The 20192-nt window shown below is 45.0% G+C and overlaps 1 protein-coding gene across 2 annotated transcripts; it reads left to right on the plus strand.

Moving 5' to 3' along the window:
- Positions 1-740: 740 nt before the first annotated feature.
- On the plus strand, positions 741-2780 carry LOC125544407. Of its 2 annotated transcripts, XR_007299446.1 has the most exons (3): positions 761-1215; positions 2207-2261; positions 2427-2780. XR_007299446.1 is itself a non-coding variant. In XM_048708086.1 (2 exons), exons 1-2 carry the CDS (start codon positions 756-758, stop codon positions 2432-2434), a joined length of 468 nt encoding a protein of 155 aa, XP_048564043.1. In that variant the 5' UTR covers positions 741-755; the 3' UTR covers positions 2435-2780. The 2 variants fall into 2 exon arrangements, 1 of the variants encoding a protein (XP_048564043.1); XM_048708086.1 differs by lacking the exon at positions 2207-2261 and having other exon boundaries at positions 741-1215.
- The last annotated feature ends 17412 nt before the right edge of the window (positions 2781-20192 follow it).

The following is a 20192-nucleotide window of genomic DNA, read 5'->3' on the forward strand; positions in this document are numbered from 1 at the left end:
GTGAGTCTCTGCCTACTATTGTCGGTCCGCCGCTAGGGAAAATTTGCTTCGGCCTCTAAGCGAAGATCAGAAGGAGACTAATTATGATCCGTCATGGCTGCAGGGCTTACTGTCTCTATGGTACGCCCACTCCCGTAATTAACCTCGGGTTCAAATCTCTACATTTTTGTTGCCTAATATAAATGATTTGATCGACATGAAAATTGTATTTCAAGTCAGTTAGTATATAACTTATTTGGGAATTAAATTTCTTGTGTCGAATACGAGCGATTTGGTAGTAATTTTTCAGTCTTTAATTACACCTATGAAAACATGAGTTCGAATTTAGACTTCTTAGCATGCTATATGAAGTATTTTGGCTTGGCCAGTCCTCACCGGTCTGCAAGAGCTTAAGTGTGGAGCTCGCCCCCTCTATACTAAATTTCTGACTCCATCCCTGCGGTGCTTCTAGACACTTTCTAAAAATAAAATGTGGGCCACATAATAAAAAAGTAGTACATTTTTTATCTATTATTATATATGTTAGCTATAATAGACTCTAGATGACATGACAGTGGCTTATAGCCAGCAGCTGCCTATACTATTAACCATGCTCTAAATGGTTCGTCCAAGTTGACACGCACAAGGCCAGAGAACGACTAGTATAAAATCTGGGCATCTGATGCAAAAATAGAAAAAGGATTCTGGACCATTGGATTTGGGATGAATGGTAAGGCTCTAGGTGGAGGAATCTGTACTCACGGTTACATAATTCTATGCAAAAACATCCCTCTGGTCCTCATGTTTTCTCTTCGGATCCTTCTCAGATCCCTAATCCTCCATCGGCCCTCTCGACCTCTCCAGCCGGCGAGCGACGCTGTCGGCGGTCCTGGCCAGATCCGGTGTTGGCTCCCCTCCACAGCTTCTTCTCCCTACCTCCTGTCTTCCGCTCCGGCTTCAAGGTCGCGTGGATCCGCCTCTCGGCCAGGCCCAACGTCGCGCGGCGCATCATCGCAGGGATTCGTCGGCCGTCGCTAGTCGTCCTCGTCGATGGCCGTGGCCGCCTCGCACACAACTGCCTAGGTCACCGTCTGGCCTCCACCATGCCGGACTCCGATGGGTTCGCGACAGATCCGAAGACCCGCGGCACAGAGTTGTTAGAGAATACGCAGCCCAGACGGCTACACGCGCCAGCTCTTCTTCCTGACTCCATCCCCTCACTGGCTCAGTATCAAGGTATCTTCTCTCTCACCCATATATTTCTATCTAATGGGGAAGTCTAGTTTGTTATCGAGTCTGGGCACATGCCCAGCCAACGTAAGCGCGGGTTTACCTCATGTTCTATGTTTACCCATCACATGTAACAATTTTGAATGCACAGAATAGTTTACTGCTTGTACTACACAACATAGTTCCATTTAATCTATTGTGCCATGTATATGCTACTCCCCCCGATCCAAAAATAAGTGTCGTGGTTTATTTTGGATCGGAGTGAGTATTGAATCAAAGCATGAATATTTCAGAGGCAGTGCACATGTCTTTGACTGAATTGACTATGGATCTAGCTAGGGGAAGTATGCCGAGAGTGCACAGAGTTATCAATTTGGCAATCCTTCAATTGCGGATCTTACGCGTACATCGGTGAAATTATTAGCTAAATTTAGCTAGCTTCTAGTTGAATTGCTCTCAACCGGTGATTGAAAAGTGAATATAATTTCCCTTGATTATGGAGCACAAGGGACATGTTGTGGGGAAACTCGTCAATGGTGGGACAACATATGCATATCCGGCAAAATCAAGCCGACGCAATAATGTCTCGTCCATCTAATTAACCTGCGCCATGTTTGGTTAGCTAGCTAGTTAAGAATTTGTTGTTGTTCTGAGATAGTGTGCTTGCTGGCATGGGGGTATGCATATTGCAGATTTAACTAACAAAACTCAAGGCTTTTGATGAGCTGACGCCGGTCAATTGTTTCACACTCCAGTAGCTAGCTGGTGGGAGATACCTCGATTGGAGACATCAAATAATAGATATATGTGTATTTGTGACTAACAGTTAGCCAACAAGGGTTTAACAACATTACAGAAACAGTAGAAGTACAGATGCAGAGCAGAGAGAGCTAGCTAGCTAGCTGCCTGAGCTGCACCAGCATGCGTGGTGCAGCCTGTAGCCTTCTAATTTGCAACCATGCAAGTGGAGATGACTTCTGAATTTGTTTTGTTTCAGGAGATTGAGAAGTCAGACATCTGGATTTTGGTGTAGAACACATGTTATGCTCCGGGTATGATGAGTAGTTTAGAGCTCGTTGACTAGTACTAACTGCCCCTGCGGTTGCTCTTGGGTCATTTTGAAGAATTATTTGCAGCTTCTAGAGAATCTTAGTTGTTACTGTCTCACATGGTTCTAGCAAATAAAAACAGTATTTGTTTTGTGTGATCTTTCCCAGGCATATGAAGTTCCAAGAGCAAGAAACAGTATAACTGGCGGCAAGAGAAGAACATTCTGTCATATACCATCAGGATAGCAAAGCTGAACACAATTTTTTAAAGCAATGCTTGTTCAGTTGTGATCCTTAAGTCCTTCGCACTCATTCTTACTGGTCATGCACTAGAAATGATCATGTCAACTTATGTATCACTTCATATGTATGTATGTCTCTTGTGGATGCGCCAGATTGACAAATATGTGTGCTCAGGAAGGGTCTAGTTTGACGTGTACTCGAATATTTGTGCAACTGATGGTCTAGCTTGACATGTACTCAAATAATTCCAATATTTGTGCTTGGAATTGTCCAGTCTAACATGTGCCTGAAATGGTCTAGCTTGACTTAATTTTCTCACCTTCACTTATATTTGTGATACATATTGACACACTTTGGTAACCAACTTGTTTAGTTTTCTTGCACGATTGATAGACATATAGTAGAAACCAGTACTGTACTTATATATACATGAAACCATCCATTAGACAAGTATAAAGCCGAAGCATCAACGCTGTGACGATTTGAAAATTAGTCTTATATACCAAGGACAAAATGAAAGAATATGAGAAAGGTGAGGTGTTTACAGTGAAAGTCATGTTTTATATCTGACTATTAGTGGGGGGGTTTCGTAAAAATGTACATTAAGTGGCAGGAGGTACCTCTGTGCCATTCATCTTCAATCCAATGGCCCAGAATGCGTTTTTCTATTTTTGCACCACAAGTGCAGATTCTATACTAGTTGCTTCCGCAAGGCCATGTTGCTGGCGGCGGGCGGCGGGCATCAAATTCGGCACATGAGTGACGAGCCATCCAGGACAGACACACTCAAATTCAGGCGTATTTGGCAGCCCAGCGAGTTGTTATATTAAAAAATCCAGCCGAACACCAAAACCGACGATGCCAGCGACGCCACACCGGCACGTCGCCGTCATGTAAGTGGAGCCGAGGCGCGCCTAGCTTAGAAATTTTCACGTGTGCCCTCTGTTGAACGTACTACCTCCATTCAGGTGCATAAGGTACCTAAGAGAATTCTAAAATTCTAAAAGTGTTAGACGTAATTTAATTAAATGCTTCTCGTTTATTTAAACCATCTCGTTTTTTCTGTTCGCTCCACCAGGACGCGCTCCTTCTTCTAATCTCCCACCGGTCCACCTTCTAGTAATCTCCGATGTGAAAGCAAACAACATGCATGTTGCTTCTTCTCTCTCCTCTGTACTGCCTCTTTTTCTATGTGAAAGCAATCATGCATGCTGCATGTTCCCATGGCGCTCCTTCCCAACACTAATGACAGGATTAATTTCTAAATTCAGATTCGATTTTGAGGGAAATCTGCGCGCGCTCTTGTCCAATCTCAACCCACCTAAATCGCAGAGCTTTTTTTTAGGCGCCCTATGCACCTGGACGGAGGGAGTAAAGGAGATGCAAGAGCATCTTTTTTTATCCTTTTTACTTCTATGGTCTGTTTGGATTCATGGGTTAGACTTAGTTTGGTTTAGTTTGGACTCAACTAACCTAAAAATATCCAAACCGGGGGGTTAGTTTGGGTTAGATGCATCTAACCCATTCAAAAAATCTAACCCACCCAAGAGGTGCTTATTTGGGTTAGTTCTTCTTGGGACCACTAAAAACACATTTTTCTCTCGCTCTTCCTGCAGCAGATCCCTCCCCACTTCCTCGAAGCTTCTCGTCCTCTCCCTCCCTGCCTCCCGCACTGTCCGTGAAGGCGGCTCGCCGTATCCGCGCTCCATCTAATCCTGCCATCCAAACAACTCTCTAGCTAGAGTTAGTTCAGGGTTAGTTCAGGGTTAGTTCAGGGTTAGAATCTAACTCTAACCTCTAACTGAGTTAGAGAATCCAAACAGGGCCTATGTATGTCCGTGGACATGCTCGGCTACTCCTCTTTATTAGTTCAGGCAACCACACTCTCATTTATAAAACCTCATTTCCATACAATTTCATGCAATGTTTGTTTGATCATATTTAGTCCATGCTACAAAGATAAAATGAACTACATTTGAAAACAACCTACCCTAAAATAATATTCATTGTCATGGGAGATGTCGATGACCCCCTTGCTAGAGCGGCCGGTCTTGTGAACATTGGTGGCGGGATGAATCTCGGGTGCCCCCTTCTCGTTGTCGTCATCGTCCGTGAAGAGCCGCTCCCACCTCATGCCGCTGAGGTGGATAACGCGGCCTGGTTTTTGGTCACGAGACCAGGATTGACGACGAGCGTCGCGAAGGCGACAATGCTCGTGTGCTTCACCTATAACCGCGCATCTGCGGCTTGGGCGAGGTGGAACTACTCCACCGCCTCCTTCATTCCAAATCCATTCGGCTCAACATCCATGTATGCCGCCTTCCACCTCCACCTCCTCCATTCCTGCCTCCTACTCCTTCTCCATAATGCGAGCGGCGGGACGTGCCTTGACGACGTGCCTCTCCACCAAGATCTCTTCCTTGATGCTCTGACGTCAGCATTTTGTAATATGTGGCCTTCTTCCTGACCATGAAAGACGGCGAGGTCGGAGCAGAAGGGGACACGGACAGGGAAGCGGTGGCGCCATGGACGGGAGGGAAAGGAGGGAAATGAGGGCAAATATGGTTTGTCCTTGCCGTCTGGCTTAAATAGCTAGGTTCTTGGCCCCTTGGACGACGCCCGACGTAGCGCCATGAATGTGCTCACTGAGGGAGTTCTGGATTAGGGGGTCTCCGGATAGCCAGACTATATCCTTTGGCCGGACTGTTGGACTATGAAGATACAAGATTGAAGACTTTGTCCCGTATCCGGATGGGACTTTCCTTGGCGTGGAAGGCAAGCTTGGCAATACGGATATGTGGATCTCCTCCCTTGTAATCGACTTTGTGTAACCCTAGCCCCCTCCGGTGTCTATATAAACCGGAGGGTTTAGTCCGTAGGACAACATACAGTCATACCATAGGCTAGCTTCTAGGGTTTAGCCTCTACGATCTCGTGGTAGATCAACTCTTGTAATACTCGTATCATCAAGATCAATCAAGCAGGACGTAGGGTATTACCTCCATCAAGAGGGCCCGAACCTGGGTAAACGTCGTGTCCCCCGCCTCCTGTTACCATCCGCCTTAGATGCACAGTTCGGGACCCCCTACCCGAGATCCACCGGTTTTGACACCGACATTGGTGCTTTCATTGAGAGTTCCACTGTGTCATCACCATAAGGCTTGATGGCTCCTTCGAGCATCAGTAACGATGCAGTCCAGGGTGAGGTTTTCCTCCCCGGACAGATCCTCGTATTCGGCGGCTTCGCACTGCAGGCCAACTCGCTTGGCCATCTGGAGCAGATCAAGAGCTACGCCCCTGACCATCAGGTCAGGTTCGGAAACCTAAACTACACTGCCGACATCCGCGGAGACTTGATCTTCAACGGATTCGAGCCCATGTCAGGTGCACTGCACGATCACGACGAGCATGATTTAGCTTTGCCGTCGGACATTGTTCGGGAGATCACACCTACAACTACTCCGGCCTTCAATCCGGAGCAAATTGCGCCATCCGAGGACGGAGGGATAGACCCCGCCATGGAGGCCGCACTCTCAGTGGTGATGGAGCCGGATACTGACTTCACTCCTTACGAGAGCCGTGTTGCCGAACCACTGGATTCGTCTCCGGCCACGGACTCCGAGCCGCTTGCATCCGTGCCTATCAGATCCGATTGGGCGCCGATCAAGGAGTTCACCTCCGCGGATATCTTTCAGCACTCGCCTTTCAGCGACGTGCTAAATTCATTAAGGTCTCTCTCCTTGTCAGGAGAACCTTGGCCGAACTATGTCCAGCTAGAATGGGATGCGAACGACGAAGAAATTCGCTGCCCACCCACCACCCACTTAGTAGCCACTGTCGACGATTCAACCGACATGCTCGACTTCGAATCCGAAGACATCGACGGTATGGACGACGATGCAGGAGACGAACAGGAACCACCGCCCATAGGGCGCTGGACCGCCACCTCATCATATGATATATACATGGTGGACACCCCCAAAGAAGGCAATGGCGATGAGACAACGGAGGATGACCCCTCCAAGAAGCAACCCAAGCGCCGATGATGTCTACTACACAACCTTCTTTTTGTAGACGTTGTTGGGCCTCCAAGTGCAGAGGTTTGTAGGACAGTAGCAAATTTCCCTCAAGTGGATGACCTAAGGTTTACCAATCCGTAGGAGGCGTAGGATGAAGATGGTCTCTCTCAAGCAACCCTGCAACCAAATAACAAAGAGTCTCTTGTGTCTCCAACACACCCAATACAATGGAATATTGTATAGGTGCACTAGTTCGGCGAAGAGATGGTGATACAAGTGGTATATGGATGGTAGATAAAGGTATTTGTAATCTGAAATTATAAAAACAGCAAGGTAGCAAGTGATAAAAGTGAGCGTAAACGGTATTGCAATGTGTGGAAATAAGGCCTAGGGTTCATACTTTCACTAGTGTAAGTCCTCTCAACAATACTAACATAATTAAATCATAAAACTATCCCTCAACATGCAAGTATGCAACAAAGAGTCACTCCAAAGTCACTAATAGCGGAGAACGAACGAAGAGATTATGGTAGGGTACGAAACCACCTCAAAGTTATTCTTTCCAATCAATCCGTTGGGCTATTCCTATAAGTGTCACAAACAGCCCTAGAGTTCGTACTAGAATAACACCTTAAGACACAAATCAACCAAAACCCTAATGTCACCTAGATACTCCATTGTCACCTCAAGTATCCGTGGGCATGATTATACGATATGCATCACACAATCTCAATTCATCTATTCAACCAACACATAGAACCTCAAAGAGTGCCCCAAAGTTTCTACCGGAGAATCACGACAAAAACGTGTGCCAACCCCTATGCATAGGTTCATGGGTGGAACCCGCAAGTTGGTCACCAAAACATACATCAAGTGGCACGTGGATCCCGTCGAGCAGGAGCGCTTCAAGCGCCGGCTTATGGCCATAGCAGATAGCTTGAAGAAAAAGCAACAACAGCTTCAAGCTGATCAAGACTTGCTAGCAGACAGATGGACCAAAGTCCTTGTGGCCGAGGAATACGAACTCGAGCGCCCCTCCAAGAGTTACCCAAAGCGCAGGTTGCTACCTCACCTAGAGGAGGTAGCATTGAAACCTACATCACCAGTGTACGATGCGGCTGACCGGCCACCTCATGGCCGAGCCAGAGAGGCATTTCAGCCTGAAGTTCAGCCTGCACCCCGCCACCACTCAAACAAAAATACCAAGGCCCGGGGCAACACACGGGACCTGCGAGATGTATTGGACAGCAGGGCAAAACATGCAAGGTCGATATACGGGTAACGGGGGCGCGCGCCAACGTGGGACGATGACCGTCACGCCGGATACACTAAAAGTAAATCCGGCCGGGCCGAATACAGCAGACAAGACTCATATGAACTGTGTCGTGATATAGCCCGACACAGAGGCGCCGCACACCCCCTATGCTTCACTGATGAAGTTATGGATCACGAATTCCTGGAGGGTTTTAAACCCGTAAATATCGAATCGTATGATGGTACAACAGATCCCGCTGTATGGATTGAGGATTTTCTCCTCCACATCCACATGGCTCGCGGTGATGATCTGCATGCCATCAAGTACCTCCTACTAAAACTCGAAGGACCAGCTCGGCATTGGTTGAATAGCTTGCCAGCAGACTCCGTCGGTAGTTGGGAGGATCTGGAAGACGCATTCCTTGACAACTTCCAGGGCACTTATGTGCGACCACCGGATGCTGATGACTTGAGCCATATAACTCAGCAGCCAGGGGAATCGGCCAGGCAATTCTAGACACGGTTCCTAACTAAGAAAAACCAAATTGTCGACTGTCCGGACGCAGAGGCCTTAGCGGCATTGAAGCATAACATCTGTGACGAGTGGCTCGCCCGGCACCTCGGCCAGGAGAAGCCAAAGTCTATGGCAGCCCTCACGACACTCATGACCCGCTTTTGCACGGGCGAGGATAGCTGGCTGGCTCGCAGCAACAACACATCAAGGAATCCGGGCACTTCGGATACCAAAGATTCCAACGACAGACCATGTCGTAACAGACAAAAGCGCCGCAACAACGGTGATAACACCGATGATATGGCAGTCAATGCCGGATTCAGAGGCTCTAGATCCATTCAGCGGAAAAAATCATTCAAAAGAAGTACTCCGGGCCCGTCCAGTTTGGATCGCATACTTGATCACTCATGTCAAATCCACGGCACCATCGATAAGCCAGCCAATCACACCAACAGAGAATGCTGGGTGTTCAAGGAGGCCGGTAAGTTGAATGCCGAAAACAAGGACAAGGGGCTGCATAGTGATGATGAGGAGGAGCCCCGGCCGCCAAACACGGGAGGACAGAAGAGGTTCCCCCCACAAGTGAAGACGGTGAACATGATATATGCAACCCACATTACCAAGAGGGAACGGAAGCATGCACTAAGGGACGTCTATGTGATGGAGCCCGTCGCCCCAAAGTTCAACCCATGGTCCGCTTGTCCAATCACCTTCGATCGCAGGGACCACCCCACTAGTATCCGTCATGGTGGATCCGCCACATTGGTCCTAGACCCCATCATCGACGGATTTCACCTCACTCAAGTCCTTATGGACGACGGCAGTAGCCTGAACCTGCTCTATCAGGATATAGTGCGCAAAATGGGTAATAGATCCCTCGAGGATCAAGCCCACCAAAACCACCTTTAAGGGCGTTATCCCAAGTGTAGAGGCCCATTGCACGGGCTCAATCACACTGGAAGTGGTCTTCGGATCTCCGAACAACTTCCGAAGCGATGATTTAATCTTCGATATCGTCTCGTTCCGCAGTGGCTATCACGCACTGCTCGGGCGAACCGCATTTGCAAAATTCAATGCGGTACCGCATTACGCATACCTCAAGCTCAAGATGCCAGGACCTAGGGGGCTCATAACAGTCAATGGAAACACAGAACGCTCCCTCCGCACGGAAGAGCACACTGCGGCCCTCGCAGCAGAAGCCCAAAGCATCCTTTTAAGGAAAACCACCAATTCGGCGATACAGCCCCCGGACACCTCAAGCGAGTTCGGAGTAAACTACAACAGGATCACCTGGCATGTTCAGAGCTCGCCTAGCAATTCGGCCCCCGTCCCAGTCCTAGTCAAGCGACGAAATCTGTGCTGCGCGTACACAATTACGCACTTAAAATACCATGGGCATAGGTGGGGGCACGATCAGGGCACGTCCCGCAATGCGGCTTAATCGCCCTAGGGGCGGCATACCTTTATCATTTTTTCTCTTTCAAGACCTTACTCTCTGGAAACCCTTTCCGGCAGTACGATTGTCGGACACATTACGGGAAGGAACAACCAAGGAGGCAAGAAGCTAAGACGTACAAGGGAACCCCGAGGTGGTCTCTAATAATAATCGATATACCCGTTTTTTACTATCCATACGCAGCTTGCCCTTGGATAGAACATGTCAAATAGTCATATTTTTTGCTTATCGCACTACTTGTATCAGTACGCTTCGATGTATTATTTAAATAACAATGCATAGCATTAGTCTATTATTGCATTACCCATCCCTTTTTTCTTATATGTTCATTTACAGCAACTTGCACCCATACATTCTGGTACGGTCAGTACGCCAGGGGCTTTCGTTTACCCCATAATACGGCGTGAGAAGTCCGAACACTTTCGACAATGCGGCACCCCGAACTTATAGCACTATATGCATCAGCTCTGAATCATGTCTTGGGTCAATAGTTGGGTTTGCCCGGCTCCCATGCTTTGGTACCTTACGTTCCGCTATATAGGCTAAGGTAGCGCTGGGAGAACTACTATGATTGTGTCCCGGTTCTTCCGGACGAGCACCTTAGTAGAGAAAGCTAAAAACTGACTGTCATGATAAGGCGAGAGCTGGTCGCTGTTCGAGAGGTCTCAAGTCATTAAAGACTTTTTCCGCTTCGGGCGAGGAGTCGGCCTTGCCCGACTTAGGCGTATACAACACCCCAAATTCGGCCTTTCGAATACTAGGGGCTTCGCCCAAATTTAAAATTGTAGACTTCTATGGCTAAGTGAGAGTGATAAAGCCTTATTATCTGATTGCCTAGTTCGTTGTGCTGAACACCTCCCTCGAAGGACCCAAAATTGGGATAAAGAGTGCTTAGGTTTATCCCGAACACCCCAGTACTAGTTACATGGGGGCAGAAGCCGACGACTGGCCAACTCTCATATTTTATAAACAGCCGCACAGAAGGTAATATTTTAAATTCAAAAAGCGTTGCATAGCGCAAATGAACTCGTTTCATATTACAGGATCACATGAGCATGTTCATTCAAAAATTACATCTCTGGCACATTCCTCCGCCACAAGGCGGGAACCCTTTAGGACACTGCCATAATACATTTCGGGGCAGCGATGCTCCTTGCCCTCCGGCGACCCCTCCTTCACCAACTTTACGGCGTCCAGCTTCGCCCAGTGCACCTTCGCCCGGGCAAAAGCCCTGCGCGCACCCTCAATGTAGACAGACCGCTTTATGACTTCAAGCCGTGGGCAGGCGTCCACAAGCCGCCTCACCAGACCGAAGTAGCTGCTAGGCAGGGGATTGCTAGGCCACATCCGTACTATAAGACCATTCATGGCCTGTTTGGCCGCCTTGTGAAGCTCGACCAGTTGCTTCAGGTGGTCGCTCAAGGGCATTGGTGTCCGGTCCCAGTATACTGAGACCAGAACAACTTTTCCATCGAGCTCCCCTCCTCAGATCGGTAAAACTCTGCGACATCCAGTACACTGCGGGGAAGATCTACGAACGCTCCTGGAGAGCTCCGAACTTGGGTAAGTAAAAGGAAAGTTTCCTTCACATGCTTGCTTTGCATAATGAATGCCTTACCCGCTGCTATCTTCTTCACCGCATCAATCTCCTGGAGGGCATTGTGGGCTTCAGCCTTGGCGCTCCATGCGCTTTCGAGCGCCTTCGCAAGCTCGGACTCTCGTGTCTTAGAGTCAAGCTCCAAGGACTCATGTTTTTTTGGCGAGAGCCTCGAGCTCTTGCTGCACCTCGCCTACCCGGGCTTCTTGCTTTTCCCGCTCAATGCGCTCCTTGGCCGCTTTGTCTTCAGCCTCAGACAGTGCCTTCTTTAGGGTCGCCACCTCGGTCGTGGCCCCTCGCAAATTCACGATGATCCTATTACTTTACAATCGAATTTCTTTTTAATATATAGAAAAGGTATTTCTTACCTTTGCTCTCCTCGAGCTGCCTCTTGGTAAGGCCGAGCTCTTTCTCAGACCGCTCAAGGTCCTGCTTCAGTGCAACGACCTCCGTAGTACGTGCGGCAGCGGCCAGCAGTGAAGCCTGCATATGCACACAGACATATTCTGATTAGACTCCTGAGTCATTATTCGATCCTCTATTCGGCCTTTCTTCGTGAACGCCAAACAGAGCATCAGGGGCTACTGTCTATGCGGTAATATTTTCCTATATTTTGATTGCTTACCTCAAAGCCTGTTAGGAGGCTGGCGCAAGCTTCGGTCAGTCCATTTTTGGCGGACTAAACTTTCTCGATCACCGCACTCATGATAGTGCGGTGCTCTTCATCGATGGAAGCGCCGCGAAGCGCTTCCAGCAAGTTGTCCGGTGCCTCTGGATGGACAGAGGACACCGACACGGGCGGCTCGCCCCTCTTAATGGGGGAGCGCCTGCCAGAGTCCGGAACCACCGAAGGTTCCGGTGCAGTGTTCGGCTGGGGGCCGAACTTGGAGCCCGTGGGAGTCTTTCTCCCTTTGCGCCCAGGGTCCGGAAGGTCGCCTCGAGGCGCCCCCAAGACTACCTCCCCTCGGCTCGGTGCCTTTTTAGACAACACCTCGGCGTTGTCCGTAGGGCAAGGGGTGGAGGCGGTCGGAAGTGAATCGCTATTCATATCCGACGAGTCCAAAGAACCGTCCGACGAAGATACGTCAAGACGGGCATGGGATGGACTGCATAATCATATTCGGCGTAAGGAGAAGCAGTGCAATAAAACATACCATGAATTACTATGGTATCCGGATACTTAAGACTTCGCCAGGGGCTTCTCCCTGGGTAACCACTCGTCGCCGCTGTAGGCGGCCGTCGTGGAGCGGTCCGGAAGGAGGGTCCTGATACGTCTCCAACGTATCTATAATTTTTGATTGCTCCATGCTATATTATCTACTGTTTTGGACTATATTGGGCTTTATTTTCCACTTTTTTATTATTTTTGGGACTAACCTATTAACCGGAGGCCCAGCCCAGAATTGCTGTTTTTTGCCTATTTCAGTGTTTCGGAGAAACAGAATATCAAACGGAGTCCAAACAGAATGAAACCTTCGGAAATTTGATTTTCTCATCAGATAAGATCCAGGAGACTTGGACCCTCCGTCAAGAAAGCCTTGAGGCGGTCACGAGGGTGGAGGGCACGCCCCCTGCCTCGTGGGCCCCTCGAAGCTCCACCGACGTACTCCTTCCTCCTATATATATCCACGTACCGCCAAACGATCGGGGACGGAGCCAAAACCCTAATTCCACCGCCGTAACTTTCTGTATCCACGAGATCCCATCTTGGGGCCTGTTCTGGAGCTCCGTCGAAGGGGGCATCAATCACGGACGGCTTCTACATCATCATCCAAGCCTCTCCGATGAAGTGTGAGTAGTTTACTTCAGACCTATGGGTCCATAGTTAGTAGCTAGATGGCTTCTTCTCTCTTTTTGGATCTCAATAAAATGTTCTCCCCCTCTCTCGTGGAGATCTATTCGATGTAATCTTCTTTTTGCGGTGTCTTTGTTGAGACCGATGAATTGTTGGTTTATGATCAAGTCTATCTATGAATAATATTTGTATCTTATCTGAATTCTTTTATGTATGATTGGTTATCTTTGCAAGTCTCTTTGAATTATTAGTTTGGTTTGGCCTACTAGATTGGTTGTTCTTGCCATGGGAGAAGTGCTTAGCTTTGGGTTCAATCTTGCGGTGTCCTTTCCTAGTGATAGAAGGGGCAGCAAGGCACGTATTGTATTGTTGCCGTCGAGGATAACAAGATGGGGTTTTTATCATATTGCATGAAACTATCCCTCTACATCATGTCATCTTGCTTAAGGCGTTACTCTGTTTTTAACTTAATACTCTAGATGCATGCTGGATAGCGGTCGATGAGTGGAGTAATAGTAGTAGATGCGGAATCGTTTCGGTCTACTTGTCTCGGACGTGATGCCTATACACATGATCATACCTAGATATTCTCATAACTATGCTCAATTCTGTCAATTGCTCAATAGTAATTTGTTCACCCACCGTAGAATACTTATGCTCTTGAGAGAAGCCACTAGTGAAACCTATGGCCCCTGGATTTCTTTCTCATCATATTAATCTCCATCACTTTATTATTGCTTTGCTTTTACTTTGCCTTTTTACTTTTTTTTTACTTTGCATCTCTATACCAAAAATACCAAAAATATTATTTATCATCTCTATCAGATCTCACTTTCGTAAGTGACCGTGAAGGGATTGACAACCCCTAAGGGTGTTGGTTGCGTTGAGCTATTGTTTTTGTGTAGGTACAAGGGACTTGAGCGTGGCCTCCTACTGGATTGATACCTTGGTTCTCAAAAACTGAGGGAAATACTTACGCTACTTTGCTGCATCATCCTCTCCTCTTCGGGGAAATCCAACGCAGTGCTCAAGAGGTAGCAAGAAGAATTTCTGGCACTGTTGCTGGGGAGTCTGCACAAAAGTCAACATACCAAGTACCCATCACAATCCCTATCTCCCGCATTACATTATTTTCCATTTGCCTCTCATTTTCCTCTCCCCCACTTCACCCTTGACGTTTTATTTGCTTCCTCTTTTGTTTGCCTTTTCCCCGTATGTATCCTTGTTTGTGTTTCCACGTGCCTTCTATTTTCTTGCATCTTTGCTTGCTAAAAATCTATTGATATGGATCCACTTAAAGTGTTCTACTTGGATCATCTTCGATCCTTATGTGCTCGTGCCGAAACCCCAACTAGCCTAGTTGATGGGAAATCTTTAGATGAGCATGCTCATTTTGTGCGTCATCGTTTGTCTGAAAAAGGGAAGCTCTTATGGTATCATATAAATAGTTTGCTATGCTACGCTTGGAATCTTTGTGAAATTTGTGATTTTACTTGTTGCTCTAAGAACCCTAAAAACACCTTCCCTACCAATGTGAGTTCAATGATAATGAAATCTTATCTTCTTAGGCAAAGGGTGTTTATAGTTATTATGATATCGAACAAATTGAAGAATTAGTCGTTTTTAAGGGTGCTCATGAAGTTGCTTCTTTGATTGAAAAGTATGATTTTACTCTCAATAAATCTGAAAATTCCGTCATACTTAAATATTGCAATGAAAACTTTGCTCATAATGTCTATGTCCAAGAAGTTATTGAAAGAATGACCATTGCTTTGGAAGAAAATAATAGTATGCATGAATCTATAGATAATGATGATTCTGATGATTTGGTTGAAATATCCCTTGATGAACATGATGCTTGCTATTCTTGTGGCCATGATGCCAATATTTATGAAGATGAATTTGCTATAGTTCCTTATGTTAAACATGAGATCGTTGCTATTGCACCCATACTTGATAGTTCCTTCGATGGAAAGCATGATTGCAATGATGTTATTATAAATTCTCTTAATGTCAATTGTGTTAATGATATGCAAAACCCTAAGCTTGGGGATGCTAGTTTTGCTATGACTACTATTTGTTGCAATGATCATGATTGGGGTGATTCTTCTTTTGATCTTGAAAATTTATTTAAGCCCCATGATGAATATGAGATTGATAATAGTGTTTGCAATATTATTGAAAGTGGGTTTGGAGAGGTCATGACTTTAGTTAATGTTAATCCCACTATTTTGGAAGAGTGTCAACTTTGCATGCATGTGGATCATGTTGAAAATATTTTATGTGATAGCTATTTTGTTGAATTTGCTTATGATACTACATGTAATTATTATGAGAGAGGAAAAATTTGGTGGTAGAAATTTTCATGTTACTAAATTACCTCTCATTATGTTGAGATTGCTATTGTTTCTTTCCGCTTCCTTGCATATGCTAGTTTTTGCTTGCCTTGATAATTTGTTTGCCTATAAGATGCCTATGCATAGGAAGTATGTTATACTTAAGCGTGTTTGTCACATGTTTTATGATGCTCTCTTTGTGCTTTAATTCTTGTGTTTTCATGTGAGCATCATTAAAATTGTCAATGCCTAGCTATAAGGCTTTAAAGAAAAGCGCTTGTTGGGAGGCAACCCAATTTTATTTTTATTCCTTGCTTTTTGCTCCTGTTTAGTAATAAATAAATTATTTAGCCTCTGTTTTGGTTGTGTTTTTGTGTTTAATTAGTCTTTGTGCCAAGTAGAACCGTTGGGAAGACTTGGGGAAAGTCTTGTTGAACTTGCTGTAAAAAACAGAAACTTTAGCGCTCCCGAGAACTGCTGTCATTTTTATTTGGAGAGTGCTATTTAGTTAATTCTTTTTGCATAAGATTAATAGATAAATTCCTCACGTCCAGAAATTTATTTTAGAATTTTTGGGGTTCCATATCTTGCGCTAGATACATATTACTACAGACTGTTCTGTTTTTGACAGATTCTGTTTTTCGTGTGTTGTTTGTTTATTTTGATGAATCTATGGCTAGTAAAATAGTTTATAATCCGTAGAGAAGTTGGAATACAGTAGGTATAACACCCATATAAATAAAGAATGAGTTAATTGCAGTACCTTGAAGTGGTCTTTTGTTTTCTTTCGCTAATGGAGCTCACGAGATTTTCTACTTTAAGTTTTGTGTTGTGAAGTTTTCAAGTTTTGGGTAAAGATTTGATGGATTATGAAACAAGGAGTGGCAGGAGCCTAAGCTTGGGGATGCTCATGGCACCCCCAAGATAATCTAAGGACACCTAAAAGCCAAAGCTTGGGGATGCCCCGGAAGGCATCCCCTCTTTCGTCTACTTCTACCGGTAACTTTACTTGGAGCTATATTTTTATTCACCACATGATATGTTTTTTACTTGGAGCGTCTTTTATGATTTGAGTCTTTGCTTATTAGTTTACCACAATCATCCTTTTTGTACACACCTTTTGAGAGAGCCATACATGATTTGGAATTTGTTAGAATACTCTATGTGCTTCGCTTATATCTTTTGAGTTATATAATTTTGCTCTAGTGCTTCACTTATATCTTTTAAGAGCACAATGATGGATTTGTTTTATAGAAACTATTGATCTCCCATGCTTCACTTAGATTATTTTGAGAGTCTTAATAGCATGGTAATTTTCTTAAAAACCTAATATGCTTGGTATGCAAGATTAATAATAAAACTTTCTTATGAGTGTGTTGAATACTAAGAAAAGTTTGATGATTGATGATTGTTTTGAGATATGGAGGTAATAATATCAAAGTCATGCTAGTTGAGTAGTTGTGAAATTGAGAAATACTTGTGTTGAGGTTTGCAAGTCTCGTAGCATGCACGTATGGTAAACGTTATGCAACAAATTTGAAACATGAGGTGTTATTTGATTGTCTTCCTTATGAGTGGCGGTCGGGGACGAGCGATGGTATTTTCCTACCAATCTACCCCCCTAGGAGCATGCGCGTAGTGCCAAGGTTTTTGATGACTTGTAGATTTTTGCAATAAGTATGTGAGTTCTTTATGACTAATGTTGAGTCCATGGATTATACACACTCTCACCTTTCCATCCTTGCTAGCCTCTTCGTTACCGTGCATTGCCCTTTCTCACATTGAGAGTTGGCGTAAACTTCACCGGTGCATCCAAACCCCGTGATATGATACGCTCTTTCACACATAAACCTCCTTATATCTTCCTCAAAACAGCCACCATACCTACCTATTATGGCATTTCCATAGCCATTCTGAGATATATTGCCATGCAACTTTCCATCATTCCGTTCATCATGACACATTCATCATTGTCATATTGCTTAGCATGATCATGTAGTTGACATAATATTTGTGGCAAAGCCACCGTTCATAATTCTTTCATACATGTCACTCTTGGTTCATTGCATATCCCGGTACACCGCCGGAGGCATTCATATAGAGTCATCTTTGTTCTAGTATCGAGTTGTAATCATTGGGTTGTAAATAAATAGAAGTGTGATGATCATCATTATTAGAGCATTGTCCCAAGTGAGGAATAAAAAAAAGAGAAAGGCCATAAAAAAGAGAAGGCCCAAAAAAAGAGAAAGGCCATAAAAAAGAGAAGGCCCAAAAAAATGAGAGAAAAAGAGAGAAGGGACAATGTTACTATCATTTTCCCACACTTGTGCTTCAAAGTAGCACCATGATCTTCATAGTAGAGAGTCTCTCATGTTACCACTTTCATATACTAGTGGGAATTTTTCATTATAGAACTTGGCTTGTATATTCCAATGATGGGCCTCCTCAAGTGCCCTAGGTCTTCGTGAGCAAGCAAGTTGGATGCACACCCACTAGTTTCTTTTGTTGAGCTTTCATACATTTATAGCTCTAGTGCATCCGTTGCATGGCAATCCCTACTCCTTGCATTAACATCAACCGGTGGGCATCTCCATAGCCCATTGATTAGCCTCGTTGATGTGAGACTTTATCCTTTTTTGTCTTCTCCACATAACCCCCTCATTATATTCTATTCCACCTATAGTGCTATGTCCATGGCTCGCGCTCATATATTGCATGAAAGTTTATAGGTTTGAGATTACTAAAGTATGAAACAATTGCTTGGCTTGTCATCGGGGTTGTGCATGATGATAGCATTCTTGTGTGACGAAAATGAAACATGACTAAACTATATGATTTTGTAGGGATGAACTTTCTTTGGCCATGTTATTTTGAGAAGACATAATTGCTTAGTTAGTATGCTTGAAGTATTATCATTTTTATGTCAATATGAACGTTTGTCTTGAATCTTTCGGATCTGAATATTCATACCACAATTAAGAAGAATTACATTAAAATTATGCCAAGTAGCACTCCGCATCAAAAATTCTCTTTTTATCATTTACCTACTCGAGGACGAGCAGGAATTAAGCTTGGGGATGCTTGATACGTCTCCAACGTATCTATAATTTTTGATTGCTCCATGCTATATTATATATTGTTTTGGACTATACTGGGCTTTATTTTTCACTTTTATATTATTTTTGGGACTAACCTATTAATCGGAGGCCCAACCCAGAATTGCTGTTTTTTTGCCTATTTCAGTGTTTCGGAGAAACATAATATCAAACTGAGTCCAAACGGAATGAAACCTTCAGAAACGTGATTTACTCATCAGATAAGAACCAGGAGACTTGGACCCTCCGTCAAGAAAGCCTTGAGGCGGTCATGAGGGTGGAGGGCGCCCCCCTAGGGCACGCCCCTACCTCGTGGGCCCCTTGAAGCTCCACCGACGTACTCCTTCCTCCTATATATATCCACGTACCCCCAAACGATCGGGGACGGTGCCAAAACCCTAATTCCACCGCCGTAACTTTCTGTATCCACGAGATCCCATCTTGGGGCCTGTTCCGGAGCTCCGCCGGAGGGGGCATCGATCACGGAGGGCTTCTACATCATCATCCAAGCCTCTCTGATGAAGTGTGAGTAGTTTACTTCAGACCTACGGGTCCATAGTTAGTAGCTAGATGGCTTCTTCTCTCTTTTGGATCTCAATACAATGTTCTCCCCCTCTCTCATGGAGATCTATTCGATGTAATCTTCTTTTTGCGGTGTGTTTGTTGAGATCGATGAATTGTGGGTTTATGATCAAGTCTATCTATGAATAATATTTGAATCTTCTCTGAATTCTTTTATGTATGATTGGTTATCTTTGCAAGTCTCTTTGAATTATTAGTTTGGTTTGGCCTACTAGATTGGTTGTTCTTGCCATGGGAGAAGTGCTTAGCTTTGGGTTCAATCTTGCGGTGTCCTTTCCCAATGACAGAAGGGGCAGCAAGGCATGTATTGTATTGTTGCCATCGAGGATAACAAGATGGGTTTTTTATCATATTGCATGAAACTATCCCTCTACATCATGTCATCTTGCTTAAGGCGTTACTCTGTTTTTAACTTAATACTCTAGATGCATGCTGGATAACGGTCGATGAGTGGAGTAATAGTAGTAGATGCAGAATTGTTTCAGTCTACTTTTCTCGGATGTGATGCCTACATACATGATCATACCTAGATATTCTCATAACTATGCTCAATTCTGTCAATTGCTCAACAGTAATTTGTTCACCCACCGTAGAATACTTATGCTCTTGAGAGAAGCCACTAGTGAAACCTATGGCCCCCAGGTCTCTTTCTCATCATATTAATCTCCATCACTTTATTTTTGCTTTGCTTTTACTTTGCCTTTTTACTTTTTTTACTTTGCATCTCTATACCAAAAATACCAAAAATATTATTTATCATCTCTATCAGATCTCACTTTCGTAAGTGACCGTGAAGGGATTCACAACCCCTAAGCATGTTGGTTGCGTTGAGCTATTGTTTTTGTGTAGGTACAAGGGACTTGAGCGTGGCCTCCTACTGGATTGATACCTTGGTTCTCAAAAAATGAGGGAAATACTTATGCTACTTTGCTGCATCATCCTCTCCTCTTCGGGGAAATCCAACGCAGTGCTCAAGAGGTAGCAGGTCCTTCCCTTCTTGGACCCTTCGGCCTCCCCGGTTGGGGCGGCCTTCCTTTTCTTGT

Source organism: Triticum urartu, chromosome 3 (genome assembly GCF_003073215.2).
Source record: "Triticum urartu cultivar G1812 chromosome 3, Tu2.1, whole genome shotgun sequence".
NCBI lineage: Eukaryota > Viridiplantae > Streptophyta > Magnoliopsida > Poales > Poaceae > Triticum > Triticum urartu.

What these genes read in the sequence shown, in the direction of transcription:
- LOC125544407 (XM_048708086.1), top strand. Translation starts at nt 756, where the DNA reads ATGCAAAAACATCCCTCTGGTCCTCATGTTTTCTCTTCGGATCCTTCT.